This window comes from Dromaius novaehollandiae, chromosome Z (genome assembly GCF_036370855.1).
Source record: "Dromaius novaehollandiae isolate bDroNov1 chromosome Z, bDroNov1.hap1, whole genome shotgun sequence".
Classification (NCBI taxonomy): Eukaryota; Metazoa; Chordata; class Aves; order Casuariiformes; family Dromaiidae; genus Dromaius; species Dromaius novaehollandiae.
Genome location: NC_088132.1, coordinates 43,879,752 through 43,905,273, shown reverse-complemented (window position 1 = coordinate 43,905,273; position 25,522 = coordinate 43,879,752). Strand labels below are relative to the sequence as shown.

Below are 25,522 nucleotides of genomic sequence, written 5' to 3'. Positions count from 1 at the left end.
ATATTAACTCTTTCAGGAATCTACTTCTTCAGGCAAAATTAAACAGACTACTATATTTACTACTATAATTTGCCTTCATGCTGAGTTTCACTTTATGAAACCATCTGAAATGCAATTTGCACATACTAACTTACGTGGCCATTCTCTCTTCCCTTCTACATCATTTTCTACGCACCTCCCATGCCCAAGCATCTCAGTTTGCAATTATATGGCACATAGCAGAAAGATATGCACGTACACAAAGACTTCTCTTTCTGAACATCGTCCAGTTCCAATCCTTCACATTCTCCACTGAGTTGGTGTCCATTCCTGTCTTGGTTGGTCAAAGATGGTCTAAAACTGACATAAGCATGTCTTCTTCCATATCTTCTACCTGTAATAGTCTGATAGCCTCCTGCTGGTTTGGGCCAGGCAGGTTTGCCAGCTTCTTGACCCATTGCTACATGTGATGATAAAAAACAAACAAGAAGACAAAAAACTTTGTATTAGACAACAATATCTCTTTACAATTCCCTCCCCCCAACAATTTGATACAGTTTTTTAAAGCAAGGGATTTCCCAAATCTCTTCAGTAAGATTTTGAGATTCAATGCTGACATACAGTTACTAAGAATCTGAAGTGCTCTGGGCTTATATGGTAGGAAAGTACATAATAATTGAAACTTTCCTCTATATTAATTAATATTGACCACCTCTCATCTTATCTTCATCCTAACATGTTTGTAGTAAGTAACAAGAAGGTTTTACAAAATAAAATATTTCTAAGATTAAATACAGACACCACACAACCATTCTTTTTTGAATGAGATACCTTTCTGCAAGTGGGTCTGACTTGCTACATATGGCAGCTTGCAATAAACTTTTGAAACATTGTAATGGGAAACCCTCAGGGTAATGCAATGCAAGTCAGCAGGCCCTAGCTAGCTTATATCTGTGACAGGAAAAGTACAATTAATCAAACATATGTTCCCAAACAAAAAATCCCAAGTTCCAAGGACCAATGTTTTATTCTTTACCTTTGGGAATAGCCTTAGGCATGGCCATACAAGGTAATAACCCATGTATTGCTCCTATTACTGTAGCAACATCCCACCTTAATGGATCTTAACGCTTTTATCAAAAAAACACCAGGTAAAAACTACAGGAAAATTTGAAAAACAGTGGGGGAAAGCTGCCAATACTGTAATGAAGAAAGATTCTAGTCCAGCATTAATATCTGCTATAAATAAGCTAATACAAGAGTTCATGTCCAAAGGCTGTTGTTTGTGCAAATGCAATTAGAAGTTCAGTATTTCAGATGTTCAGTGGCTTTTCTGTGTTCCTCTAAGTCACTTTTAAACTTTACTAGATATGGAATTAACATAGTAGCTTTATTGCTCTTGAAAGTCACTAAACTGTGAAAAGGACAGCCGAAAGCCAGGGAAAGTATAGTCTGCAAGTATCAACCCACAGCTTTCTGAAATTCAGAAAAATGAGAGTAAAGCTTTCTTTTTCCTGGCTGTTAGGCTGGTCTTTTCACTACTTTTTAAGAGTGAATATTTATATACAAAGATGTCACCAATCAGCAGTTTCTTTATGCAACTTGGAATAGCATATCCACTAGTAAAGCTAGTACTTATAATATCCAGACTGTCAAGAAAGGCACAATTGCATATGTACCAACTCTGTAAGAGTTTTAAAATTCTTTTTTGAAAACTAGCATCACTGTTGAAGTTGTCATTTTGCTAGGACTGACATACAGGAAAATAAATTTCCTGTCTAACACAAACCATTCAAAAAAAAAAAAAAAAAAAGGAAGAAAAAAAATAAATGAAGTTTTTTTTCTCAGGGCTGTGCTCAACAGAAATTGCATAATCTCTTAAAGTTTTAACTAAAAAAGCAAATAAAAACCCACCTATTATAAACTATCGCTTCTACTAGAAGCTACAGTCTGAACAGCTTCAGGCACAAAACAACCTCCTACAAGAAAGTTTACAGAGCCTGGCACAGCAATTTTGAAAATGTTTGCTAGAAATCTACATTTTAGTGGAAGCTCTACAGCGAAAGTCTCCATACCTTCTGCCTGATCTTCCCTATAGAAAAAATTCTTTATGTAAGCAAGTCTCAAACCCTAAAGTGAGCAAAGGGTGCTCAGAATGGGGTGAGAGGAGACATACTACTGCTTTTCCCAACATGAGAACATGGTATAAAGAAGCATGAACAGTGGAATGAGAAACAGTGGAAGACGTAGGGCCACAGGAAGAATACAGGCAACCAAAGAAAACTATGTGTAAAATAAAATAACTGAAAAAGAGACTAAAACATTACCGTTTCATTCCCAGGTGAATTGGCAGCAGCAATGAAGACTCTTGCTGTGTTAAGTAAAACTTTCAAACATTTACAATTCAATTACTTAAAACTAATGTTTAAGTAAAGTAGAACATGAGCAGCCTTTTATCTAACATTGCCAGATTCGTTTCTGTGATCATTAGCCAAATTATAATAAACTGTTTGTTACACATACATTGTCTTACATCTCATCACGTTATATGTATTGCTCTAAATCTCCCCTAAAATGTGTAATCCCAGTTATCTCTTATTTCCACTGCTCTTCTCACACAGGGAATCTCTGCAAGCACTGCCCAGTTCCATGAACCGTGCAGTAGTTCAAACATATCCTTCACTAGCTGTGGTTTGGTTATACTGTCTCTTTTCACAGACTTGGGGTACAACTCAATAGAAACTTTGCAGAAAAAAATAAACAAAATTTGGTATCAGAAGCTTCTTCTCTCGTGCAGTTTGAGATCATTTACGTATAACTTTCATTCAGTATCTTGTCACATATTTATCCATACTTGCCCAGCCTGTATCAAACAACAAAAGCTAAAATGGGCAATTCACCTTAACTATACTACTCTTGCAATCTTTTTCAAGCACTGCTCCCAAGAAACAGTCTCTACAATTAACACAATAAAAGGAGGGGGGTGGGGAGGGGAAGAGGGGAATATAGGGGAGGAAGACTGACAATTAATTTTCTTAGTCACCCAGTTAATATTCTTACTAAATCAACCAATAAGTCATGTTTTTTTCAAGCAAGCTCTGACAACTCTTAGTTTTTCACCGATTATCACAGGGCTGGTTAGCAGACTGCCAGAGGCAGCTGACAAATAAAGCTGACAATAAAGCAACCACATCCAAACAACTCACAGAGCAGAATCCAACAGTTGAGATTAGTAAATCAGCACTGCAGTAGAGAAACTGGCCCTCAAAGATGCCGATACAACTGGTTGAAACAAAAAAGGTAAAAAACAAAAACAAAAAACCCACAAACCTGCTTAATCCTTAATTTTAGTTCATTCTCCAAAACATGAGTATTGTTCACAAACAAGTATAATAGATGTCCACTCAAGAGAGTCAAACCCACTAAATCTGGATGTTTTGTTTTTCAAATTGAGGTTCACAGCATGCAAAGACTTTAAGCTGGGTGCAAGCCACTACAGCTTTTTGTTCCAAATAATTATTCCGCATATAGCCTACCTCGTCTTGTATTTAACTGTTTTAAAAAGATATATTATGCAGCTGTGAGCACTAAGAAAGCTCTGAATTTCTATGCCCTCAGAGGCATTTATTAGACAAAAAAAATAAGTTTTTTCATCTTTTACTAGAAGTTTAAATAGCACATTTGGATTAACAGAGACTTAATTTCTATCTAGATACAAATCTCAAAATAAGGGAAGGAGCCACAAATCTACTTGCCTACATGCCTTTTGGCTACTAAGTCGAGGCCAATCTATATGCAGTCCTTCAGGCAATCAAGTTCCTGCAGCTTATAATACCCTCTCTCAGTTCTTTCTCCCTGGCTAACACAGCCTGAGGAGCAGGCATTGCTCTATCTGACAATCAGTTCGGCAGGCCTGTTCAAAATTTGCCCAATACCTACTGAGAGGATACAGCTCTGAAAAAAAGCAGACCAGGCTCAGAAACACTTTTATTAAAAGCAAGGCCAACACAAAAGAACATGCTTCCCACATTGATGCAACACACCAGTGATTGAGTAGGGTACGAGAAACAGGTCATTTATCCACTTTACAGGCTAATTTATATCCACACCTTCATCCTTCTAGAAGAATACCACAGTCACTTGAGTTTATCCAGACCTGGTTAAAAACCATGCGAGAGGGAGTGGCTCCTAAAAAGCACAAAGCATAAGCCATAGGTTAAGCAGAGACAGACCCAGGTCTGGCCTTTCTGAGGCAATGCTGTAATCACAGATGCACAGCACCACACTTCCGCTTTATCTCTACCAATACTGAGCTATGGATTCCACTCCCTAGAGCCAGCAGCCTATCGGCTGTAATGTTTAAAGCCTGGGAATTTAGACCCAAATCCATTTGACCTGCGTAACCAACTTGTCCCCTCACCCCCCAAAAACCTGTTTTTCTAAAAGTAGTACATAACCTTTAAAGGTTAACTATAGATGTACATACACATATGTTCACAGTCCAATGCTATAGCATAGGCATTTATAAATGATTCATTAATCACAATCCTACATATAAATCTCAAATCCTTTTAATTTACAGACCCAGACTTAGGACCACTACAGTCTCCTGTGCAGGTAGTTGATAAGTCTTCTGACAGGACTCCAATCCTCAAACACCATCCATCTAAATCCTGACACCTGCACTTACCCTTTCCCTCATTATCCTTGATTCTCCTATGTCCTCTCAATTCCTTCACATTCTGGAAACTAGAAGGAAGAGAATCAGCTTTCTGGGATCAAGAAATGTCACCCTACATCTATGATACTACTACTCACATGGTTAACCACCACCCACATCAATGTAAGATACCATTATAACCTCCACCTGACTTTTGAATAGGGCAATCTGACTGCAACAAAGGGAGGCAGGTTTGTCATACTGGTGGTTCTAAGAACTACTGTGAACTACTTGGATAGCATCATTTTGTTGGAGCAGCACAGAGTCTAGTCCACAGAAGCAATGGCGAAAATAACAACATTGGAAGAGACAGATCTGGGAACAGAGACATCAAAAGGGCTAACTACTAGTTTTTCTCTGTGATATAACAATATACTGGCCACAGAATCTCTTAGCAACTTAAGGACCTACCAAACCTTAATTAAGAAAATGAACGCATACTAACTACACAGGCAGCCTGTTACACACACTGTTCTCTCTGCAATTACAAAACATAATTGTGGACAGTAGCATAGAAGACTTGTGAGAAGGGAGGCAGACAACCTTTTATACCTCACAGGTTCAAGTCTGCAAATAATTAGTATTCAGATTACAGACTAGATTTTGAAAATACTGAAAGGTTCCATTTCCACCTAGGTAATGCACAAGAGATTGGCAAAGATCTCTTTGTGACACTTTTGGCCAGATGTAATATTAAAGACTGGGCACTCGCTATTTTTGATTAGAAAAATCTTAGTTTATCTAAACAGTTCTGAACACCTTTAATAAAATCTTGTCTCTTTTGCAAGAGCTGAAATACTGAAAGCCTTCCCTTATACATCTAGCAATTTTCAGTTTAAGCAGAAGATAACCGAGTTTCATAACTCCCACCGAAAAAAAAATCCCATAACCCTAGAAACCTCACAAAGAACATTTTCCGTTAAGCATTCTGTCCGATTTACATGCATCTTATTTTCACCCAATTATGTCCAATTTAGTTTGTTATAATTCACACATACAGTCACCACCTAGAGCTATTATATATGTAATAAGGAAGAGAGTAAGAGTGGCAACCCTAAAAAAGGGAAAAGGAAGAATTCCTGCCTCAGTTCATGGTGCCCAGGTGGGACGGCCCTGCAACACTAGCCCCTCCCTTATACAGTCTCTTCATTTTCCAACTCCAGGGCTTTTCTCTATTTGAACCCAAAGGGTTTAATCAGAGGAAGAGCAGAACAAGCTTGTGTAGCCCCTTATCTGATCGGAATCAACTGTCCACATGCATAACCTTGGCTCATGGCACATGTGATATCCTATGAATTAGATTAACACATTTATTGAAGCCCACAATGGTCAGCATTTTCTTTCCTGTAAGTGTTTAACGGCTAATCAAGTCATCCCATATCTTCTCACTGAAGAGCTCTTTCACTGAGGATTAAATGAAAAGAACTACTACAACTCCAGATGTGCTAAATTTGAGCCTGCACTCTATAATCAGTAAACTATGTGGCTTCACCTAATTTCTCTTACTACATCTCACCCATTGGCTCTACCAACTCAACAGTTAATTTCCATTAATCTTTGTTCGCTGTAGCTTCCAACTTTTCAAGGCATGTAACAGCACTGACCAAAAGAATCTAAATCAATTTTTTTCTTTAGGCTATAGTATGTTGCACAGATATGCAGTAAGGAAAATAAAGAATATAAATTCTTACTGGAATTTCTTCAATGTACTTAGTTTCACTCTTCTAATGGGCTGATAAAAAAAATTTATGTTTAAACAAATCTATGTTTGAATTGCTACAGATTTCTGTTTCAGAGGTGTTACTTCCTTCCCACTGGCCTTTAATATTTACCTTCCCATTACTGACATCATTGAGCAACAGCACGAAAACCTGTATCTTTTATTTATAAAAAAACTGCACAAAAATGTAGACCTGTTAAAGATATAAAAGCATATTTTCAGCTCAGAATTGTGGATTGCTTGATGTCAGCTGCATGTTCAGAACACAAAACACATTTGCAAATTGGTGACCATGCAATACTTAAAAGACGTTCCATGGCTGGTTCATTTTTAGGGGAAAATTTTGGCTCCATTAATAATTGGGAAGACATGGAGAGACTCTCCAAAAGCATTCCATAAGAAAAAGAAACAAATGAGAGTTTTTTGACCAAGCAAGCCAAGGAGGAAACTATATCACAAAGGAACCATAACTAGTTTTCTATTTAAAGAAAAAAAATAAAGCCCTGCTACACTGACAGTTTTATCACATTAAAGGCAGGCAGAGAAGAAATCATTGTCACTTTTCACTGTTTTTTTCCTATTCCCAGTCTTCTTACTTCATGTCAAATTCCCCAAGCATATGTTGCTGTGACAACTCCCAGAAGTGACCATTATGATTGACCAAGATGAAATACACCACATTGCCTCCAAGAGTAGAAAGCCAAATCTATATGGCATCAAAAAGAGTGATTATATGATTTTTCATTGATTCACAGCACTTCATAATTAAAGAAACTACTGAAGTATCTTATCTAAACATCATCCATCCTTTACATCACAATTCAACTATGTTATCTCTAAATTAAGCATAGTAATTCAGGTTTAACAAAAAACCTAACTTGTGTTTGTCTTATCAAAATTACAAAACCAAAACCTAGTATTAGCTAACTTTAACTTGAGGTCATGTAAACACCAAATAACTGCCATTTCCTCAGTAGTTTTTTTCTGACAGTTATTCACTCTATTAAAACAACAAGGAAACCAAACCAAACAAACAAAAAACCCACCCTAAATCCAGGCCTAATTTTACATTCAAATTTGCCTGTTCTCAGATTCCAGCTATTCAATCTAGTTGAAAATGGAACAACAAAATCAAGAGCATTTTAATGGCTGCTGTTTTCTGCTACAGACATTATTTATTTATTTATTTTAAGATAAGCAAAGTGACCTTCAAATATGTCTCTATGAAGGTATTTTCTTCAATCCTTTAATAATTCATATTTTTGCCACACTTTCTCTATTTTTCCTAACATCCTTAAAGAAAAAAAAAAAAAAAACACGCATATTCTGGTCTCAATCTCACCAACACTTGACGAAAGTAAAAACAATCTCTCCTTTACACCTACTAATTACAGAAGCCATTTTCTGCCACAATGTAAGAACAGGCACTCATGCTCAAGGTTTTAAAAAGGAATGCATGTAATATTGACACAGTTACTGTTTTCCACCTTACAGTCTTAAAAGGTTTACTTATGTTCTGAGGAGTATAACCATGTATTTGTACTAGAAAGTATTCTGTTCAAACTGGTGAAACTTAAAAACAATTCAGGTTCTTCATACCCTCTCCTTTACCCAGCTAGTTCCGAGTCATCATTAAAGCATACCCCAGACAGTCCAGATAAAAGCAGGTAGGAGAATCTTCACGTTATCTTTTAAACTATACTAACCAATACTCTGCATCTGTACCCAATGTTCCAAATCTTTCTCTTTCCTGGAGGTATTTTTGGAAGCCTCCAAGAGCAGAGGAATTAAAAAGAAATTTGAAATAGCATGGAGAACTTCGAGTTTTGTAAGCACCAGTGTTCAAGAAGGTGGAGAGATTCCCCGTTTCATTTGACAGGAGAAACGTGCGAAAGAAGAGAAGTATTTCAGTAATTTAAGACAACACACCTTTGCCATCGTTTCCCCCCTCCCCCACTATGGGCAGATTAACACCAAAATTATTGATATGTTTTATTATGTTCACAAACTTCAAACTACATACATTGGCAGATTTGCACTAAGAACAATGAATTCTGAGTTAGAACTTACCTTCACTGACCGGGATTTACCAAAATCTTGGAGAACCATACTATAAGTAAATTAAATATTTTTCTAAGGAATCTGATGTATTGATTTGAAATTTCCCTCTTCAAAGCCTTCAGTTGCGCAGATGACTTTAGATTGCTCACCACGTTATTTGAGAACCAAATACTGGTTCTTTCCACAAGCAGTATCAGCTCAGATGTACATTAACAAATGGTATATGCTTCAGGGATTTATTTATCAGGCTTTAACTATTGTTTATTTGCTTCCAGGTTATTCTGTAGTCTCCTTTAAGCATATGAACGCTTAAAGTCAATGTTTTTACTATAGCTCCTTATCTTTGCTCCAGGCTGCAAGTAGCTTGTAGTCCAAGTTTAATAAGCTGGCAGGCTGGCCTTCCATTGAATTCACTTTAAATGAAAATAAACCTCCTTTTTTTTGGTTCACCTCCCAGATTACAGACACTGACTACTTCATTATGACTGAAACAGCAGCTGGTTGCATCTTAGAGCAGAGTGACTAATTGTCTCTGGAATCCCAATAGCTCTAAGTACCCTTTCAGTAAACACAAATCATGTATTTTCCACTGAAGGCCTAGCTTCAGAAGCACAGTATAGACAATTTAAGATATCTGAATGTTTTTGTGAAGAAACAAGATGCTTGTTATCACCTTGCCCACTTGAACTGCAAAGATAATTCTGTATTTAACATTATCTAGAGACCTAATAAAAATACTAATCACATCAAATTTATACTTTATGAAGCAGAAAAACACTGTTGGGCTCTTCATACTTAGTTGAGTTACTCCAAACTGAACTCATAATTTAAAATTACACATACACATTTGGTGTCAGCATGTTTATACTTACCACATGCTACTGGCCTGATCCTATCAATTTTGAAATAACCAGAGTCAATGCTAGTGACCAAGTAATGATACCAGGTGGTCATACACCCTTGCACATATCCCCCTTCCCATGCACCTTCCAGCCCTGTTCCCCAGAGTAAGGGCATGCTATCTGCACTATGTGCCTTTCAGCTCCAGTCGCAGGAAGGTGAAGAAGCTAGAATCAGGCTGTGCTTGTCCCTCTCTCCCCAGCCAGGCTGGAAACCATAGTTGCAGCACACAGTCAGACAGCTGGAAACAGGGGAAAAGAAGGCGGCGGTTGTGTATTTCTGGGGCTGAGGGGGAGGTGAGGGATTTGATTCCAGCACACCCTCCCACTGCAATTTTGATCATGGGCTGAAGTCCCAGTCTCCAAAGAATATCAAACCCTGGATGAGTAGTGAGAGTTGCTCTTTGGGAAGAGAGAGGAAGCGGCAAAAGCAAGATGAGACCTCCAAAAGGATCCCATCTCCCAGAAATTTATCAGCATTCTAATGCTTGGTTATAGTGTTTGAAGCCATATTTATTTATTTACTCACTAGTTGTGCCTTAAAATGAATAGTTAACAGTCAACACTTTATAGGATAGAAATTCTAACATGCTGCTTCAGGCAAAAAGAAAAGAAGTTTCCTATTCCACTGGAAGAAGTCTGAAGATAAATTTGAAGCAGGCTTGTTGTTTCTATTTTTTCTTACTCATGAATGCAATTTGTCTTACATAGCTCAAGGCCATAAACATACTGAAGTGCCGGACTGTGTTAAGTTAGCAGACACCCTTGGATCTGCCTGAAAAGGTAATAAACAAATATAAACAAAAATACTATTAACAAACAAACAAAAAAAAGGTTCTCCACCTCCACACACATACATTTTAACACAGAAGTCCCTCATCCCCAAAACCAAGATCTCTAGAAAATAGTCTGACACAGATCTGAATCTCTTCCCAAATGCCAGAAAAGAAGGTAGAAACACCAATGGGATGTTTAAACTGAGACCAGCTTCCTTTCACTTCAATACTAAAAGGTTTCCATTTTTGATTATGTAGGTGTTTCTCCCACAGTTTTGCAGTTGTGTGCATTTTGTGCCATAAACATAAAACTTAAGTTCTATGAAATAGGAAAGAAAAAAAGAACTGAAATATTTCAATCTATTAAGGCACAAATATAAAGAGCTAAATTTTCACATTAGTGCATTAGTCAATGTGCAGGTTAGAAAGAAGACCATTAATATTTTGGGCATTGTTTTTGTATCCCAATCTCAATTAATGACATACTATAATCAGCACATATAGTCACAACTCTGTCCAAAACATGAGAGATTTTACCAAAGACTTCAAAGGGAACAGGTGTTGGCACTACACAAATGATTGTCAGTTCAAATATATGCAGGAAAGAACTTAAACACTTGCCTTGAATGAAATACGAAAAAAAGAGCAATTAATATTTAGTAACATCCTTAAGAAAAGAAGAAACAGATTTCTTTCAAGCCCAGAACTTCTTACAAGTTGAGCCCAGGCAGCATCTCTCATGTAGAGAGATCTGATCAGGTGAGCGGGAGAAACCACCATCTTGACACAGTCCCTTTCTATCCTTGAACGTCCCTCTACAGTTCAAGATCCCACATGGTTCCTTGTTCTTCACCAAGTCTCCTCTCACTGACATGAGTTCACAGAAAACACCTACACCACTGTCTGTCACCTGTCCAATTCAGCCAAAGAGCCAGGGTTAGGTGGGCTTGCTCTGACGCAGCTTCAGCTGTGGTTACAACAGTCGGCAGTCAAGCTGTAAACCAGACTGAGTTAACTCAGCTTTACCAAATCCCCTTCTTTGAGGGGCTATTCCTATTTTTATTTTCTAAAGCTAGATCAGCTCAATGGATAGCTGCATTAGCACAACCAATGCGGTGGAACAGAGCCAGAAGCGAGCAGCCAGAGGCAGGACTTGCTAAGCAAACTCTGCTGACAAAGCCCCTGCATTCCTGAACCACGGACTCGTTCTTCACTGAGCGCTGATCTGTAATTATTCTGGTGCTGATTTTTCACCATCCTCCTATCACGTAGCTGCTCCAACCTCTTATTAAGCTTCTACATTATTTCTGCACTGACTTAATCCGATTTTAGCCTTTTCTTCCCAGCTCTCTTTACTTTCTTTCACAAAACTGAAAATTGTTTAAATGCATCACTTTCCTCTACCTTGACTTTGACTCTACTCTGACTTTGGTAGGACATAAAAATCAGTCCTACGAACTGCCAGCTCTGGCTTTCCATAATAATTGCTCTTCCAGCCTTTATTCTGAGGAATATCTATGGCAGAAACTCTACAATAAATCTCAGTTCAAGAGAGAGGGAAGATTAAATAAATGAAGTATTAAAAGCCTTTAAGGTATTGTGTATATGCCATATGTATTAACCAATTAAGAACAAGACCCATCCTCCCTCACTCTCCCTCAGAAAACAAGCCTGACAGCTTTAAAAATAAAAAGCCTAACATAATTTTGCCAGTGGCCCTTAGAGTGATATGTTCTGTTAACACAGAACACTATTAAGGGTTGACAATTATCAACTCAAACTTCCTATCTTTCTCCTTTCCCAACAACAGAATTTTTGTACTAAATTAAGGGCACAGAAGTAGTAATTTTTGATCAACTGCTTTTTAAAAGACATTCAGAAATTTCATCATTATTTTCAGTAAAACATACACTTGTAGACTCTCTACCTCCTTTCTCCCTCCCACTCAGATTACTACTCCACCAAAGAAACAAAAACAAAAAAATCCCCAAATCTTTGTCTGATCTTTTCCTTTTGCCTATTATCTTCACATTCTGATTTTCATTTTCAATTCCAATTATTTTCTAGAGAAAGATACATATCTTTTTAAGCCTAAAGATGGCAAATAGAAGCTGGTAGTATAGAAGAGCTCTGTCATTTTATTTAGTTTAGTATACAAGGTTCCATTCTATTGCTGCCAGTGCAAATGACCTCAACCTACTTCAAGATGTTAGAACAGTCACTTCCTTACCCTTGATAAATTCAGCAAACACTAGATGACAACATAATTCCAAAGTGGAAGTTCAGGTACTTGAAACTCTTACATGATAAAGAGATGCAATGAAGCAAAAGATCACGTCCAAGGACTTATCTTTGTAATTCATTATCATCTCTCTCATCTTAACACGTTACCCAAAACATGTAGTTAACCCTCAACCCCAACCAAAGAGTATGCTTTTTAATATCTTTTTTTCCCCCGAAGAACATTGAAAACTCCTTAAAACACCTTTTTCTCTTTGCAAATATTATTCTTTATATTGAATACAATGATAACAAAAGCCCCATCTCTGATCCAAGTGACAGACTGGAAGACATACCCATCATATTTAAGGACAATGTTGGCTGGGCCTGCAAGAATTTTAAAGCTTAGGAACAGAGAGCAAAGCGATTTTAACCCACCTGGGAAGAAAATGAGACAATTCCCGAAAGAGACATGCAAGATATTATTATGGGTAGGAACAAACAACTGAGCCAATTACCAAAGGGGGCTATGGTTGCTCTACAGAAAGGCAGTTTAGGATTATAGTGGACCATAAACTGAACACGAGTCAGTACTTCCACTCTGTTGTGTCAAAAGGCAACACCTACAAGACATGCAAGGTAACCCTTTTACTCTGTCTGAGATTGTTAAAACTGGATCTAGAATACTGCATACAGTTCTGAGTACCTTACTTCAGAAAAGATCAGTCTTAAATTGCAAGAAGGAAGATTTCCTTGGCATTTGGAAGTGACATTAGGGAGATGTTTCTACCTGTAAGAATATTGTATCATTTAAACAGATTGCCTGGAGAGGCTGAAGAATCTCAGTCAGTGAAGCATCCTACAGAATGGGATTCAAACAAATGCCTAGTGGGAGAGTCATTGCGACTCTAGGCTGGTATAAGGGAAAAGCTGGATAACTTCATAAGGGCCCTCTGAGACCTATTTTTGGTGACTTAATTGTTCCCCAAACTAGCCCAATAGAATGTCAGATATTTATTCTTGTACCATGGCCTGGAATCGCAAGCTTATAGCAACGGGGTTCACGACATTCTCAGCTATGCTGGGGGGAGGAGAGGGGGATCCCAACCACTATTTGCTTGCTTTCAAATAACTTTGGAAAGTAAATTGCAATTCTTCTACTGATCAACTTCTGTATTTATTATTCCTATGCATTTTCTAATCTTATTTCTTCTAAATTTCTAAAAGATTAATGATCCAAATGCTACATGAAATCACACCAATTTTACAATCGCAAATACTTGAATTTTTGTCATCTCCTTTTAAAAACAACAATCTTTCATTTAAAACTCCTTATCTCAATCTTGGAAATGCCATACAGATCTATTACCTAGAAGTCTAAACTAGTCTTGTAGATCTCTGACTCAAAGAACTGCTTAGTGTGTTTAGCTATTTTAACATGCTTCAAAGGAAAAGGTTCTTTGATTTTTGTTATGTTTACTCACCATTTCAAGTGAACATGAAGTATTTTTACTTCTTCAACATTTTAACAATAGACCTTAGCAAAGGCAGTGCTACAGCTAGCTGAACACACTAAGAAACCTAAGTTAATTTATTTCTGTTTTCTGTAGTGTTTTCTTACCGCATATCAATAAGACTTTTTTAAACCAAGCACCTTTCTACATTTTCCAAAAAATTACAGTTTCACATCTTCTAAAACCAGTTGCCCAACTTTTTTTGAAGCTATGTTACCTAGCTACAAATACCTTGTTTACCAAATCTGTGATGCAGACTCACCTATTTAAGATGCTGTGTTGATTACAAAGCCACTAACACAGCAGGCCTGTTTGGGGTTTTGCTAATTTTTTAAATCATTTGAGTTATGGAAACTTATCCCTTGATTATTTCAGAATTTTCACCTCTGACAGCTGGCAGGCAGGGAGGAATATTTGGGTGTAACTGATTATCAATTGATCTCCTGAGCAAAATTCTAGATTGCTGTTTATCACCAGAATCAGTACTGTTTCACTGTACTCTACTTTTCTACAGTATCAGCCAGCTGTCCCATTCCATACCCAATACAATCATCATTGTATTGTTTTTTTCTGCACAATACCTAGCACAGATGGACTGTAGATGTTACAGCAGAACTTACGGGTTTTTTTAGCATCTAAAAATCTTTTGGGCCATGTTTTAATAATTACATGCAAATGTGAAAAGAACACGCACATATGTGCAAACTGGAATTCATTTTGCTTCATAGCCACACATGTAGTTAACTTAAACACTGTACAAGGGCCTAGTATCAAAACACCATGCTTGAAGTTTATCAAATTTGAAAAGCTATTATAAAACGACTTAGCATGATTAACACCATTGGCAGTAGGGCCACTACATACTTCCCTCCACTGCAACACATAAGCGTTTAACAATTCATTCAGCCACATGCTCCATCATCTTTGCAGTGCATTCAACCCATTACTAAAAGCTTGTTAGCAATTACCTCAATTTCCAATATAAACAAGTAACAAGGTGTTTCACAAATACCACAAAACAACCAACCAGATGTGGCCTTTAGGGGAACAAAGGTTCTTGCAAGAGCTACCACATTTCACACTTCAGCAGCTCAAGTAAGTGCCCATATATTAAATGAGTAAGCCATTACTCCAAACACTTCAGGATATTCCTGTGATAAACAGCATAAAGTGTGTTTCATTCAGGTTAAGGCTATCAAAACCCACAAAAGCCAAAGTTTCAAACTTCAGATGGAACTTTCTGGGCGTGCTCAGGCGAAGGCGTTGTGTCAGGATACTCGAAATACCGTGTGCCTGTGCCTGCTGACACTCTGAACAGACCGCCAGGGTCAAGGCTTTCCCTTCCTACTACATTTTGGGCTGTGCTATTTTTAATCACTTATTCAGACCAAGTTGTTTCTATAATGCCTTGAAACTACTTTCAAGTTAACCAACGCTTTTAAATACATTTGCGAACTGAAGTAGAGGCAAAGAAGATTTTTTCGGATCTGTTCAAGTATGCTACTAAGTATTTAGATGGAAGGCTGGCTCGAGCTTCATTATAATACTGCAGTGGACTGCGTCAGACTTTTTCAGCCCTATCCATTAAAGGGCAGAGGGACTCATTAACATATCAGTGAATAAACAAATTAGAACAAATTTATTTCTGATACCTTTGGTTTGTTCAAAATATTATTCAGAAATACTATGATAAACCTTCAGTGAAGTGTAAATCTTGTACTCACAACTTCAATTACATTTGCAGCTCCAATTATCTCAGATGCCAAACAAACGCTACTTACACTGCGAACTGTAAGTCAGAGACTGTCTTTCCTATAAATGTATTGTGCTTAGTACAATGGGACTGTGGCCTCTACTGCTGTAGAGCACAGTAATAATTTTTGTTTCATTCACGCCTACAAAGGCATAAGAGACAAAGAACCAAACCAAACACAAGCTAGCAAGTACTACGGATTACATATAAGAGAAAGTACTTTATAAAAACGGTAACAACGTCAGCTTAACTTTTTGCTGCTAATGTACAGCAAGTACTGTGATGGATATCTAGTACATCATATCAATATTTTTCATTTGCTATACTAAACTGCTTTTTACAGAAGTAAACATTTCCATGGGAGCAGCCAATTAACCAGGGCAATAATTAATAAACATGTATTATTTTGATGAAGATTTGATCTATCAAGAACTTCTGCACACTGCTTTCATTGCCTTGTAATTCACTGAATTAGCAATGGAAATAAGAAAATAGACAAAGATCACAAAAAGTGAAGCAAGTCTATGCTTACAGAAAGTTAAGTTTGATATGTAAGGCTTCCAAGATTATTTCCAGAGAAAAATTCTGAGGAAATATTAACGTTTCCTGATCTTACATTTCAATGTAATTTCAAACTCATGATTTTTCTAAACAATTTTTCCAGACACTTTCCTTTCTTTAGTAGATGAGCAAGAGTGGGAAATCAATTCTGTGCAAGTCTGACTCAGCTACAAATAAATACTTCTTACATACATATGCTTCAGGATGCCATATACAGAGGTAAATATGCACACTTCTCTTAAATGAAAGTCACCTCTATAAAGTACATATTCTTCATGACTTGTGTATTAGCAGAGAACAGTAACAGAATCTGAAAGCTCTTTATTGCTGTAGGACATCATTTATTTTTCCCAGACACGGTGTAACTATTTTTTCAAAAACTGTTCCCTTAAATCACATAGGGACGTCTACCCATGAATACAAATCAAGAACCACACTGAAACAAGTGTCTGAACATACTCAAGAGTATAGACAAAGGCCCTAAATACAAAGTCATAAGCATCCAAGATGTCCTATAAAGTACTCAGTATCACAGTTATGATACCAGCTAGGCTTTTTATATCTTTCTGCACTGTGAAGATTCACACATTATGTAACAGATATATAGTCTTCATAACAAAATGTTAATTCACTTTCAGTATCCAGTCTAGTGTCTTGAACATATCCGCAGTGCACAGTATCTTAAACGATCCCAGTTGCACTGCAGTCAGCTCAACTGCACTGTGCCTATCTGAAGACAATCAGTTCAAGCAAACATACAAAAGGGGCAATGTTAAAGCGCACAAACTAAACACCCTCAGGGAGAGTCTCATCAATGTGTAAAACCCATTCTGAGGGGTATAACTACAGTTCAACACATTTTCACTTCTGTGTCTAAATTACATGTTTTTGGTGACGTATCATAACAAAGCTCTGGAGAAAAAACAGATTCACGTGGCCAAAGACAGGTTCTTTCTGTCCCCGAGTACAGGGGTGATTCTGCTTCCAGCTCTTTTCGACCACCTCTCTTCCAGCCAAGGGGCTGCATGAGGGCTTCCTAATCTAGCTCAAGCAACGCCAACTGGCTGACTTTAAATGTGGGCATGGTCACACCCATCTCATTTTGTCTGAAGTACTACAACAAAACCTCAACCCATGGCGCTGACAGGACTGCTCTCAAAGGATACTCAGGTGGGAGCGCAGGACGAGGAGGCGCGGTCCCCCTGCGTACTAGCGGCTCCCCCCCTCGTCCCCCGAGAAACTGAGTCACCTCCCGTCGTTGCGGCAAACCACAGACCCCTCTGACCGCCAAGGCCGACACCGCTCCGTGCCCGCGCGCCCTCCCCCGCTCCCCCCTACAGCCTCACCCCAGGCCTCAACCCGCTCCCACACCCCGCCGCCGCCCGGGGCCGGAGGGGCCTCTACGCCGGCCCGCGCCCCACCGGCCCGCCCCGGAGGGCAGACCCCAGCTCCGCGGCCCGCGCGGCCGCCCCAGGCCCGCTCGCAGCCGGGGACCGCAGCCAGGGCCGCCGCCGCGGCGAGGCGAGGCGAGGCGAGGCCCTGCCTGGCTCCGGCTGCTGCCCCCTTCCCCCCGCGGCCGGGGGCGGCGCGCGGGCCCGGGCCGAGCCCGGCTCCCCGGACCGGGCCGGGCCGCTGCGGCCGGGCGCCCCCCGCGCGGGGCCCGCACTCACCCCTCCCGAGCCCGCGTCGCCCGCCTCCCCGCGGCCGTAGCCCGGCTCCTCGCAACCGCCCCGCGGGCGCCGGCCGAGCCAATCCCGTCGCACTACGCCACGGGGCGGCGGCCAATGCTCGGCCACGGTGAAAGCGGAGCGAACAATCCCGGCTGCCCGGGGGCGGGAACGCGGCGAGGGGCGCGGCCCTCCCGCCCGCGGAGGGGCGCCGGAAGGGCGGGGGGCCCCCCAAACGGGGGGCCCCGGGCTGGGCCCCGCGTGCAGGCGGCGGCGGCGGCGTTGTTCCGAGGCACGGCGCGGCCCGGCCGCCGCCCGCGGAGCCAAGAGCCGGGCAGGGCCCCGGCTGCGCCGTTGCCGCGGCGCTGCGGGCCGGGCCGTGGCCCCCGGGGGGGGCAGGGCGGCCTTGCTTTGCTCCAGGTCTCCCCAGGGCGGAGGCCTCGGGGGCGTTAGTTCCTCTGCTCCCGCCGCGAAACTGTTTTTTAACTCCGTGTTGTTAAATGCTAGAGCTTGGCGGTCCTTCCCGTCACTCAGACGGCATCATTGAGGCTGATGTACGGACTCAGAGGAATTTAAAGGGCAGAGGTACAGTTAGTCCCACCTCCTCCGCGCTACCGGGCACATGCAAGAAGGGAAACTAAGACAGACGCCTCCTCAGTGACAGGTTGTATCTAGCATCTCAGACAGCCAGTGACACATCCTGCAGTTTGCCAATGCTTACTATCACCATAAACCGCTACCGAGTTGAACTGACCTGTCTGCTCCCCTAGAGTAACGTTTCTGGATTTCAATTTTCTGGCGTTTATTTGTTGTTTGTTGCTGAATAAATTACTGTTAGCCTTTTAATCGTTTAATCATGTAAGTGCATCCCTGGGCTGGCAATTTTTATCTCAATTTAAAAGGCAATTTTACCATTCAGAGACAGGCAGAAAGCAATTTTACATGTTGCTGTGGAAAAATGGGAAAGAGTGACATACAGGACAAAGATTTGCACACAACTCAGGGTGATATACATTGTACCAAAGAGGGAGATAAGCAAAAAGACATATCCCGTACAGAGCAAACAACGACAGGGACAGAGTGAGGGAGAGGGAAAATGATAGCCTTATGTAAGGATATATAGAAAAAGCGCAGTGCAATGTTCTACGCATACAGAAAGCAGGAAGAGAAAGGCATAGCAATTTGCATACAGACGTGGCAAAGACTATACCAACGCCAGAGAAAACATGCTGCAGTTTGCCTAAAGCAATGAAGCTTAGTTCAACTATTACTTTTATAAAGCTTGAATATTGTTTTTTATTAATACGATTATTTCATTCCTCAGAGAAATGTCTCATCATCAATGTCCTTTAGAATATTTTAACTAGCACACAATTTTATTATTCAGCACTTTTGTCAGCATTAAGTATACTTGCACACTGTTCCAATAATAAACAGAATAAGTACAAAAAGAACTGAAATAAAGAGTATTCCATGATGGGATCCTGGCATGTTTATAACTATAGCCAAAGTATTTTACTCATCCACTATTTATCACTGTGTTTTGTACATGTTATACGGGCAAAACATAGTTAGAAATGAATCCTTTACAATGACATCTACTAGTTGAAACATAAAACCTAAGACTGACAATAAACTTCAGCCCCAAAGAAGAAAACAAGTTGATCTGTGAACACTGAACCTGATGAAATTTGGTTTCTCTGAACGTATCTCACATTTCTACTACTACCTAACAGCGATAATCCCTGGTAATCCATGTTTTTATGACTCTTCCCCTCCTGTTTTACAGTACCAGTCCAGTTCTTGCTCCTTGGCTCCTCTGCCCTTCTTGTAATATTTCCTGCAATTCTTTTCCATGTCCCTCCCTTCATTTCAAGTGACACAAGAGACAACATATATTGTGGCTCATTACTAGCTTTATACGTGCTAACAGCTTAGCCAGTATGTGTACGCCAAAGGCTGGCCAGGAAACCATATAAAACAGTTAACTGTACAGTTCATGCTCAACAGAAGTGCTAATTTTCTTTGCTCTCTCCTCTGCATAACTGCCAATTTTCACAAAACTTACAGAGATCTAATTAGCACTGAGTTCCCTCCTTCTGTCAATTTTTTGTTAAAAATAGCTAAAGGTTCAAAGGTATTAGGAAGGAGTGCTGATAGATGTTTAGGCAGACAGACTGATGCACAGACAGTCCAAATTCAGATATTTTGAGACAATGAATTATTCACAAAGACCGAGATAGGTTAGTGTTTGCAGATTCCCTCTACACGTAATAGAGTTTACGTACCTCAGCAGAGGATACGGCTCTTCAAGTTAGGCTCCTGTTGCAAATTACCCTCTACGGAGCCTGCTCCCACACACTGATATAAAAGGAAACAGGAGAAATTAGCTACCTTAAGGTAAAATTAGCCTCTGTGAATATTCTTCTTGGTGCAGCAACCCAGTGCTCAATGGAAATATAAGAAGAGTTTTGTCAGAAACTGTCGGTCTGAATAGAAGGATACTACCACTGTGCAGACATCTGAGTTTGTAGCCTCTTGCAGAACAAGAGTGAATTTTTCCTGTAAATTTGCTCTATTGACTGCTGCTTCTATTTCACTAAAGACATAACCCAAAAATCTATCGAGTCTAACAGTTTCTTTCTAATGAATTTAAAGTGGTCAGATAAGGCACCTCCACATCAAAGTATACGTACTATCATTATTGCATTCAAAAGACTAAACATTATGGCAAATAAATATATAAATAAAAAGATTTTTCATGTGAACAGTATATAGTATATTTAAAGGAGACGCATTTACAATGCACACTCTGTTTTGCAATCTATTTTGTAATATTTCTAATCTTGGTAATATTCAGATCAAACTTTTTTCAGCAAGCCAAACTGTAGCTGCGTGTATTGATGCTGTGCCACATAAGAACATACCAAAGAGTGTCACCTCTTTCCCTGATTTTAGATTATTAGGTTTTATAAGAAGAGAGGAATATTATGATCATCAAGTCCATCCTCCTTTACAGAAGAATTCAATGAAAAGTACAAAAGAGTACTGAAAGGCTGTGATGGAAAAAATACAATGACTGATGTTCCTGAAACAACATTCTATTGCAAATCTTAAACTGTCATGCTTGTGTTTTTTCTTGGATACACCCCATTCTTAGTCTATAAGTTTTGTCCAACAGTTTTCAAGGATTTTCTTTTTGTCCAGATGTTCAGTATTCCTGCAGTGTGCATGAGTGGTAGCTTCAATTGGAACTACTGAGGTACGTTAGAAAATGTCACATATGTCCACATCTGCTATGTTTGGTGATTTCTGTATATTTCTGAGCAGATGGGATCTTATGTGTACTTCACAGCAGAGCTAATGTTTCTGAGAAGCATCAGAACTATTGTACATATACTCTACAAGTGATTTGTTCAAGCACAGTAAGTCAAATGCATCCCCAAAATTCTAGATTTACAACAAAACGAGCTGTAAAACCATAAATAACAACAGGGAACTGCAAATTAAGAATCTAAAAAAAAATTTCAGATTGCTACAAACTAAAGAAAGTATGGTGAGTTCCAATTTAAAACACAGATAATGTTAATGTAATTCCCATCATACTAAAATTCACCTGCCATTCAAGAACAAGAAACCATTCAGTTTAATAAACTGAAGGCAGAAAAATTTTACATCAGTTAAAATCTTTTTTAGGACACAGTGTAAACTTAGCCCAGGGAACTCATTGCTACAAGGTAGCATTATTACTAAGTATAACTATTTATAGGTATTGTTAGGAACAAGAGTTCAGCAGGATGCAAAGATACTTTGCTGTTTATATAGATAATGTTAATATTTAGGATTACAACAGGAGAAATAACAAATGCAGCCCAACACTTACGGAAAGAAGGATTATGAGTCCGTGCTCTGAATCTGAGACTGTAAAATAATCTTAATTGATTCAGATGCTTTCTTAAGAAATCTTAAGATTTCTTAAGATGAGTCGGGAAAACATCCTTTTCCAGGAAAACACTCAAACAGGTGCTTGAATGTCTGCGTGTGAACAAGGCAAGGACTGCTAGCTCCCTAGATTCTTGTACTTCTTACCCTTATGGTCAGCTGTGAAAATTGCTCCCTGTACCTCCTTTCTAAATGATGGCATGTTTAAACAGAAGCAGCCAACTATTTCTGTCCTAAAAGCAAAACTGTTTAAAGACAACTAATTGCCCTTACACCTACTCTTCACCTTTAGCAGTTACAGCTGTAGCTTTGAACCTGCTACATCGTAAGCATGCAACCTGCTTTTAAAAATATGCATGAAAGATTCTATACAAAGAGGGATAAAAGCTTGTAAGTGAGTAAGGCTGATTCCCCCCCCCACACACACCCCTTGCCCCAACTTCTCAGGTGAGTCAGTGTGATACTATAATGTGATAAAATGTTGAGTATGCATCCTGTAAGCACAACAAAAATGGATACTATCGCAATGATTGATCAGGTTTGTCAACTCAAAAAATGATGTGATAGTAGGATTAGTTTTTAAATATATATAAAATGTTTTGGGAAATAGCCTCAAGAGTTTGTACTTCGCATCATTTACAGTAAGCTAAATAGCAGAACTGGATAGGCCTATTGTTCTAAAATGGTTGATTTTTGCTCTTTGGAATACAACTACAAAATACGATTGCTGATATCAGAGCCCACAGCAGTTGAAGCAATTCAGTCAGTGCTCTTTGGAGCTGACTGAAGTATATAGTGTGTGTGCGCGTGTGTGTATGCATGCGTGTGTGAGTATGCACGTGTGCGTTACACCTCCAAATTTTGCCATTAAGCCCAATACTTTGGGGACAGGAGTGCATCGCCCTTCTGGTGTTTAGTGGGCTAAGTGAAGGAGTTTAGCTGTCTGAGTCCAAGGGGGGCTCCTTCGCTGACCAGAGCTGTTGTGAAGTAAGTTAGAAGAGAGGGCTGCCCCTCCTTGCCTTTGGGAGTCGTGAGTCTGGCCCTGACCTGGTCCCACTGGCTTAGCTTCCCGGTTTGACCCCGGACCTGCCTCATCACTATGGTCCTGCTGGGGATCACCAGGCCATGCCGACCCCAGCCATCATCTCTGGCCCTGATCCTGACCTGGACTTGCTGCTCTGCATCCTGGCTCCTAGCTCACCTTCTCTCGCAGAGCAACTGGCTCTCGCTGCACCCTGACACAATCTCGGTACACTGTTTCGGCAAAAATAAGCAATTTTAAAGTTTAAGACCAACAATTTTTTTGTTTCTTTCAAAAATTCAGAGATAAATAAATAATAAGCTTATTCTGTAAGGAGCCTAAAAAGTTAAGATGTCTGCTGTGTTAGCATTCCAAATATCATGGTAATGATTAAATTAAAAAATAAATCTTGGACTAGTCAAGAAGAAAGTGCCACAATTTTGGAAAGCTCTGTATCTCCTCAAAAGCTCAGTAGAAGCGTCTTCTGAATTTGCATGGTGTAAGAAATTTTATTGTTCTGAGAAGATTACCATTCCCCAACACAGCTAATGGAAAAGGTGCCTGCATCTCAGAACTCCAGCCCACAGTCTGGCATTTAGTTTAATCCATCAAAAAGGGGAGCTTGCCTTAGCCTGTTGGTGATCTAGCAGATGTATCTATAAATATTGAACCAAATACTGGTCTCAGTTGCAGAGATGCAGGTTCAAGAATAGACAATGTTGATGCTTATTTATTTCTGATAATTATTTTAGCAAAGACAGTATGATCCTGGCTATGTTTGTGTAACTAACACTAAAATCTAGACTATTCTATTTTTCCAAGTTCCAAATGATTCTTTCAGCCTTCAATATTAACATCCTTGAATACACAACTGCTCAAGATACTTCTTTCCTTTCTTTGGAATAATGAAAAAATCTGACTTCAGAGAAGGCAGATCCTTAAAGACTCCTTCAATTACTAGATGCTATGGGAAAAGACTGGGTTCTAAACTGGAAAAAAACCTGTATGAGTCATAGTTGCTGCAACCTTGTCTTTCAAACCCTTATGTATAATAGCAGTTCAAAAATTACTAGAAAAAATATTATTTTGAAATAATTACCACCCTTTGTGGTATTTGCCATCACTCTTAGTGGGGACTTAGTGTTTGTGTCAATAGAGGAATTTTTTTCCTAGAGAGGGTGAACTGAACTTTGGTACACGTGATTGTGGACGTACTTAAAAAAAAAAAAAAAAAGTTGATGGCGTCCAAATTAGTAAGGAAAACATGCTGAAGTAATAGGAAATAGAATCAAAACCCTACAAAGCTGTGTCATTGTACTAGCTAGGGATTTTTTAACATCAGTAACTAAAGAGTATGAACTGAAAAAATTCAGTTCACCCTCTCTAGGAAAAAAAATCCTCTGTTGACACAAATACGTAATAATATACATTATAATATACATATACATAAATAGATCCTGGCTTAACAAAGAGGGATAAGTCCATTTTAGATAACTACACCTGTGGTAATCTCACATGTAAATACTGTGTTAAGCATTTTCAGGCAAGCTAAAGTTACTGGTGCCCATCCCTTCACCACCAAAATATGTACTTTTAATAGATTCTGGCCCCTCCTAACTTACTCTGATTTTGAGAAAAACTGCACAGCCAATCTGAATCCTTACTCAGCAAGTTGTTCTATGCAGGTAGTGCATAAAACCAGTCCTCATGTGAATACGTAAACAGGAATTTAGATGTCTCCTAATATATACTCATCTGTAAATACGGTGGCTTGTGCCACCATATAGAAATTATGACAACTGCCTAACACTGATAGAATTGCTGCACAGAAAGGGCCACAAGATCCTCCCTACTTAACACTGCAGACTGAAAATATATTGGATACTCTGGACTAAGCTATAGACAAAGTTTACAATTCTGGAGTGTTGGAAACAAAAATGAAGTAGATAGTTTTCCTTTGGCATTTTTTATTCCTTTATATTAAAATAAGTGTAAGGAAGATAAATATTGTAATGAAAAACTAGTTTATGAAGAGGGTAACATCTGACAGCTTTTAGATACAGCTTCGTTAAAAAGTGAATTGATTCAAAAGCTGATACTGCCTACCTAACAGGATTTAAAATATCCAAATTCAGTGCTTAAATATATCATATCTGTATTTGATTTTGTAATGAATCAGATTATTTGTCTGTGTGCCTCACTGTTTTTAAGATTCTATGAGTTTCATAGGCAGTGAGCAGGAGAGAGACCTCACTGAGAAAAAAGCTGCACAGTCCACCCCATGTCAGAGAAAACTCACATTAGTTCAACACCAGTTCCCTAATCTGCAGGAGGTCAGACCCATCAGTCTTCCCTTCATGGAACAACTGATTTTAAAATGGTGCAAAAAATATAATTAACAAAGGATCTGAAAATTCGGACTGTAAACTCTTTGAATTAAGTAGGATGACATACTTCATTTGCTAGAGATTGATTTTTCACCACTGAAAATGTGTCTAGAAGTTATTATAGGAATTATCTTGCTACTTATCTTCATTCTCTTTCACTAACGGTACCTGTAATATTTTATCAATGTAACCAGCAAACCAGCTGGCAATTTTGCTAAATCTTGGGAAAAAAAGAGTAATTGATTTCTATATAGTCACTGTGTATGACAACTTGAAAATATTAAACTGGATATACATATTGA

General features: G+C 39.1%; 1 protein-coding gene across 10 annotated transcripts in view; it reads right to left on the bottom strand.

Annotated features, from left to right (window-relative positions):
- The window catches only part of LOC112995224 (E3 ubiquitin-protein ligase Praja-2), a 136,072-nt gene that overhangs the window by 23,146 nt on the left and 87,404 nt on the right, over positions 1-25,522 (bottom strand). For 6 of the 10 annotated variants that reach the window (XR_010386284.1, XM_064502502.1, XM_064502505.1 and 3 more), the window contains one exon: positions 239-439. Coding sequence is in view for 9 of the 10 variants with exons in the window: in XM_064502502.1 (XP_064358572.1) it covers positions 239-439 (201 nt within the window). In the remaining variant the exon portion in view is untranslated. Of the gene's footprint in view, positions 1-238; positions 440-2,306; positions 9,394-17,369; positions 17,503-17,873; positions 18,015-20,158; positions 20,214-25,522 lie in introns of those variants that run through there. The other 4 variants (XM_026120074.2, XM_026120075.2, XM_064502504.1 and 1 more) reach the window with 4 other exon arrangements.